The sequence below is a fragment of the Centruroides sculpturatus genome, unplaced genomic scaffold, assembly GCF_000671375.1.
Source record: "Centruroides sculpturatus isolate CEXI.00-Female unplaced genomic scaffold, Cexi_2.0 scaffold4455, whole genome shotgun sequence".
Classification (NCBI taxonomy): domain Eukaryota; kingdom Metazoa; phylum Arthropoda; class Arachnida; order Scorpiones; family Buthidae; genus Centruroides; species Centruroides sculpturatus.
Window position 1 is genome coordinate 1 of NW_019388540.1, and position 6,644 is coordinate 6,644.

Below are 6,644 nucleotides of genomic sequence, written 5' to 3' on the forward strand. Positions count from 1 at the left end.
TGACCATGGGAGAGTTTTCATCATCATCATCATCATCATAATGACCAAACTGAAATCAAAGCCAAATATGAAATGTTTTATGACAGAATATATGTAGCATGCAATGCCATAATGTTGTAAATGGCAAAAAATAAGCTTTTCAGGGGAGGTAAAAAAAACACTTTTTTGAGGAAAGTGAATGAATTCATTTCAATTTTATAATAAAAGGGTAAACAAACTCACTAGGTTACAAATTTACTGGAGTAACAAAATGTTATAAACATAAGCACTAACATTTTAAAGCACCAAACATCATGTGATTTGCACTTTGGCACTTTAAACATTATGGCTTGTATGTAAATTCAACTTCAAAATATAGCCACTTATAGTGCCACTATTGTCACAATATTTTTTGCAGAAGAAAATATTGCTTTTAGAATTCAATTCTTTAATAAAATGTATTTAGAGAAAAATGGCATTTACAATGTTATGGCATTTCATGCTTCATTTTATATGAATACTGTTAGTTTTGATTCAGTTTTCAATTTTTATTGATCAATGATTGAATTATAAAATTAAATAGCAAACTATGTTATAAAACATTTCTACTTATATAATATTGCACAAGCAAATGCATATGAAATCATATTAAAATATAAGAAAATGCAACATTCATTCAACACTCAATTTAATAAAGATTAATTATTGTATAGGCTTTGTAAATAAAATTAATTTTTGAAGTTATCTTAAATTATATTAAACCAATGATGAACAACCTGTGGGCTACATGCTGCCTGTGAGGTCCTACTATGCAGCTCCTGGGGCTTTGGTAATGTAATTTTATTTTCCTGTTTTCTGCCTTATGTTTGTTATGCAATGCTAATTAATAATTGCCCGAGATATCTCGGGTTATGGGCTTAAGGGGTTTTAATTAATTTAAATTAAAATTAATTTAAGATGATACTGTGACAAAGAATATTCAAACTAAACTAGACCTGTAAAAGTATGAGAATAAACTATATATTACTAATTTACATATCATTAGTTTAAACCTACTGAATACTAAAATAATATAAAGCCTGCAACTCCATAAGAAAAAAATGCATATGACCTCCTGGAGCCTACAAAGTTCATCCCTAGCCTACTTCCAGAAAAAATTTTTTCTTTAATGTGCTAAACAATATAAATATGATGAATTTAGATTATAATTTTACTAGATTTTATCAAGAATTAATAAATTTAAGAATATATATCTAAAACAGGTATATCATACAAAATTAAAGTCAAATAATTACCGGATTAAATTGGGATACTTTATATTACGCAATCAATTTGGTACTAGAGAGAGGAATTAGGCACCATCTCTTAATAACTAATAATTATAATTAATAAAGTTATTAAGACCTATAGCCATGTCTAATCTGATAGAATTTGGCATTGGTTGGTGTCTAGTTTGGGACACTACTGTTAATAATTAAATAATTTGGCACTAGAGGTAGGTGTTATGTGTCATCTCTTATTAAATTTAATAATTAATATTGAATAATTTTTAGAAAATTCTGGATGAAAAGAAGTGAACCAGAACAGTATTCAAACTCACAACTGCTGCTTACCATGTGGATGCATTGCCAGTTACACTACCTGGACCTCTGTTTGATCCCTCACTTCAAGACATATATAATTTAGACATAATTATCCTCGGTTACTTACAGCTTTGACTGGAGCGACACTTTACCCATGGTCTATAATCACCTGCTATGGCACTCAGCCAGCTATTGCTTTACCTCAGCATGCTGTATATTATTTAATTAAATAGTAGCAGTAAAGTACCCCAATTTAATCAGGCAATCGTTTGGCTTTATTATGAATATCAGGCTTCAAGGTGTTTATATGCTTAATATACAAAATTAACAGTTTCTTTCTTCACTTTTAAGGAAGTTATACAAAATACTCAGTCAAACCCTATCAATACAAAGTTGAGGGGACTTAAAATTGGCCTTTGTATTAATAAGGTTGCATTATGCAAAATTTACAACAAACAAATCAAGTTGTATCATGCAATGGTAAAAATCAGATTTTCTTCCGGTTATTTCACTGTTTTATCTTATTTTGATATGTTTAAAATAAATAAATAAACTATGTATTGTTCCAAATGTACATTTTATTGAAATATAACTAGCTTAAAGATTCAATGCTTATTTTTCAACATTGGTTAGAATTGGTAGAACAGTGAAGGAGTTATTGGTTATAACAGGCTGACTTTGCTGCCAAATTGAATCCAGGAGTTGGATATGCATAATACTTTACAAATTAAAAAATAGGTTTTGCTTGGATTTCAATGGAAATGATTTGTTTTTAATTTTAAATTACAAACTAATTATAGTATTTAATATTTGTAATTCAGTTGTTTCATTATTTCCATTATTAAAGCAATTACAAATAATAAGTATTTTATAAGACAGTTTTTTAATCAAAAATTATCCAATCCTATTAACTATTTTTGAGTTGGTGTGAAGATCATTGGTATGGCATATACTGCATTGACAATAATGATAACACTGGTGTCATAAGTCAGTAACACTGACGTTGTTGTAGCTACTATTAAAGTTGAAAAATGCATTCATGGTCATAATATGGCTCATATGACTTTGTAGAAGCTGGAAAAGTGTGCTTCATATTAAACAATAATAATACACCCTACAATTTTGGCTATAGGCCATGGTCTATATGAGATTATATTCATAAAATTCATCATATATAGCTCATGCACAGGAGAAACTAATACAAGAAAAACATGATTACCAGTAAATACTGTAATTACAGTATTTACTGGGAAAAATGTAATAAAATTCAGTAACTTTCCATAAAAATAACCTGAACTTTTCTCATAAAACTTATTATGGTAAGTTAAAGATATGATGATTAACTCTAGTTTGTAGCAGAGTGAGATTTACATAAATAATAATATTCTTGATACTGTTCCTTTCCTCTCAGTTTTTATTCTGGAATTGTACTCTAAAACTTTGGCTATAGGCTCTAAAACCTTGCTATATATGCTAGCAACTTATCTATGAAAGTGTCAACATTCCTTTACAATTTTCATTTTTGTGATTTGTATATACAAGAGCAGCCTGTATCCAGGGTTTTAAAGTAATTGTTATTGAATCCACAGAACCACAACACATTTGATATTACATATTGATTAATATTTTGTATTAACCAAACTCATTAACACTGAAATGCTTATCCTTGTCCACTGCAAATCTATTTTGCATTAATGCAGACTATGAATAAACCATAGTAAAATCCAATAATAATGGGATTTGACTATGTTTGTTTTAAAACAAAATTTTAATTTTAAAATATAGCACAGGCTATCTTAAGCAGATAATGTTGATGATAATAATATGGATGTATATTTTCACTTACTTTCATTAAAGTATACCTTGAAACCTCTAAATTTGGGTTTTAATCACATTTTTCTATTATCAAAACTGTTTTAAAATAATTTGAAAATGTCTAAACATTTATGGAAATTTCTCTCTCTATTTTAAAATAATAGTTTATTTTTGTCATAAAATCTAGATTAACTTTAAAACCATTTCTTCAAACTTATTTTATGTACACAAAGATTTTCAATATACCTAATAAAATTTTTTGATTAATTTGGCATTAGCTGGATATAATAGTTCTTTTTTTTTTTTATCTAGATCAGAGCCATTTAATGATATATTATTTTCTTATTTCATGATTTATAATTTAGAAACTTTTGTAAAATATTGTAATTAACTGAATTGGCATAAATATACAATTAATTGCAATAATTCAGTTTAACAATATTTTCATAAAATTAATATTAAATTGAAAATTTTTCTGATTAATGACTTTGTAGATTACTATCTTATTAAGTTATCTATTATTTATTATTATATAAGGGAATGTAAAGAGCTTTTTTTCCTTCTGGAATGCCAACAGGCTAAATTTTTATTATTAATCTTGAATAATTTTAAACATGATATTTATAATTTATTTTTAATTTTGAAGTCAAAAGTGTAATATAAAATTTTTAGGTCTTTGTGGAAACTGGATAGAAATAGCCTATGGCACAAGCTCTGGAACAGTTAGAGTTATTGTTCAGCATCCAGAAACAGTCGGTCATGGTCCACAGTTATTTCAGACATTTACAGTTCATCGTAGTCCAGTTACAAAAGTTGTTTTATCTGAAAAATATCTTATTTCAGGTTAGAAATTAAAAGATTTTATTAAAGCCTTATTTATTTTGTTTAAGAATGGTAATATAATTTTTTTTTTTTTTTTTTGTTTTCAGCATGTTCTGAATATAATCACGTACGCACGTGGAGCGTAACAAGATTTAGAGGTATGATATCTACTCAGCCAGGTTCGACTCCGCTTGCATCATTTAAAGTTGTTTCTCTTGAAGAATTAGAACCTGGAATAAGTTACGGTACTGGTAATGATTGTGGTGAGTTAAGTTTTGTAGTTTTATAATCATGTTATTAAAATAAAATTTAATATTTAATATTTTATTTTTATAGGACCATATGGAGAGCAGGATGATGAACAAGTATTCATTCAAAAAGTTGTGCCAGAAACTGATCAGTTATATGTTAGATATGCTTCAACTGGTAAAAGGCAAGTTAGAATTTTATACAATATTAATAAATCTCCACACTTTTGTGTTATTTAGAATCAGAACTGTTAAATAAAATTTTGATTATATCTCAAATAAAAAGTGAATTATTATTGTCGCTAACAAAATTATAGACAGAAGTCTATTTTATAGTTATAGCTATAACATTAGTAATTTCTGTCATCGATGTTGCAAAGTTGGTTAGCAAGGCATCATTTTTAAGTTTAGAAATTTTCTTAAATAGAAAAATAAATTCTAATATGGAATTTATATTTTTTAATTTTAAATTAAAAGTTACTTAAATTGATTACATTTACCAACTAACTGAGAGAGTGAGTAATTAACAGACACATCTAATTAAAAAAACTAATAAACTGAAGTTATAAATACAGTACATTTTCTCTAATTTGAACTCTCTACTTAATCCAAATTACTTTTGTTCATTTTCTGCTATATGTTCCATTCAAAAACAAAAAGAAATTGTAAATAGATTATTGTTTAAAAATATGAGAAATTTTTGTAAAATTAATATAAACATTTTTTGTGTGTCTGTAGTCATTTTTTGACTTCCTGTTCTTTGTATATAACCCCTCTAATCCAAGGAACCTTGTACAATAATTATGTTGGATTAATACATATATCTGGTTGTTTCTCTCTCTGCATAGACTTTTTTTAGATAGAAAGATTTTACTTTAGGTATCGTTATTTATTAAATAAACCAAACAATGTGCTACTTGTGCTAATTACAATTTTACTTTTCAGTTTAATTTTTATTCATTTTTATATTTTACTAAAATAAAATACATGAATTCTTACAGAATATGTATCATCAGATCAGTAGATGGTACAACAATTAGTGCTTTTTGTGTTCATGAGTGTGAAGGTTCAAATCGTATGGGTTCTCGGCCTCGAAGATACATATTTACAGGACACAGCAATGGAGCTATTCAGGTAGTATCTGTTCAGATTTTATAAATTTTAAAGTTTATAAAAATTTGGTTAAAATGAAAATTTTTTTACACATTTAGATGTGGGACTTGACGACGGCTCTTGATTTGGCAGTTAAAGGCGAAGCAGGCAAGTTTTAAAGTAATCATATCTATTAGTTTTTATTATTTAATAAAAATATTTTATCTGAAAATTAATCTTTTTTCTAGTTTCTAATCATAATGGTGGTCCTTCTCCACATGAATTACTTAGACTTTTGGACCAATGTGATCTCACAAATTCCCATTGCTCAACACCCTGTATTAGTCCATCACCTTCTTTAATTAATAACAGCATAATGCGACTTAAGGCATCAAACCTTGCCTTTTTAGCTCATCAATCACTAATTACTACCGATAATCCTAGGGTAAACACTACCGAAGAAGAAAATGATGGAAAAATAACACACTGCTGATAATGCCAAAGAATTAATAATTAAAATTTAATTAACTTATATTGTTTATAAAAACTTTTTTTTGTAACTTGTGAAACAAAAGTTATTAGTTGTTTTTTAAAAAAAGTAAGTTTTCAAATATTTAACATGATTGTTGTAAAAGTTATTTTATAGATATACTATATAAGAATGAAAGGCAAAGAAAATGCTTGATGGTAAATGTATTAAATTGAATAGTATGAGTGAATTATATTTTCTAGAAAAATAATTTATTTATATAGTTTTTTAATAGCTAATTATTTATTGTTATGTCAATAGGTTTGTTAATTGATTGTAAAATAAACATTGTGATTTATAGTAGATGTAAGTGCACTGTGTATCAGTTGATCATTTTAATTTACATTTAGAACGAATGTTGCCTAATAAAATTTAAATTATATTTACCAAATTTAGCTTTGATATGAATCACAATGTTTATTATTTAGAACATCCTTGATAAAATTTAAAAACAGATTTCCTCCCATTACAATTAAACTAACAGATAATTATTTAATATATCAAACCATTTGATAAATTCTATTCATCCATTTTTTATAGTAATTCAAATGTATATTTAAACTTTAATAATAATGT

General features: G+C 26.6%; 1 protein-coding gene across 1 annotated transcript; it reads left to right on the forward strand.

Moving 5' to 3' along the window:
• Positions 1 to 4,030: 4,030 nt before the first annotated feature.
• On the forward strand, positions 4,031 to 6,623 carry LOC111616984 (BTB/POZ domain-containing protein KCTD3-like; the record flags this gene model as incomplete). The annotated part of the gene is made up of 6 exons (XM_023358330.1): positions 4,031 to 4,220; positions 4,307 to 4,462; positions 4,536 to 4,632; positions 5,449 to 5,581; positions 5,659 to 5,707; positions 5,788 to 6,623. Coding segments are annotated over 6 exons (870 nt in total), but the record flags the coding sequence as incomplete, so codon positions are not given.
• Positions 6,624 to 6,644: the final 21 nt, after the last annotated feature.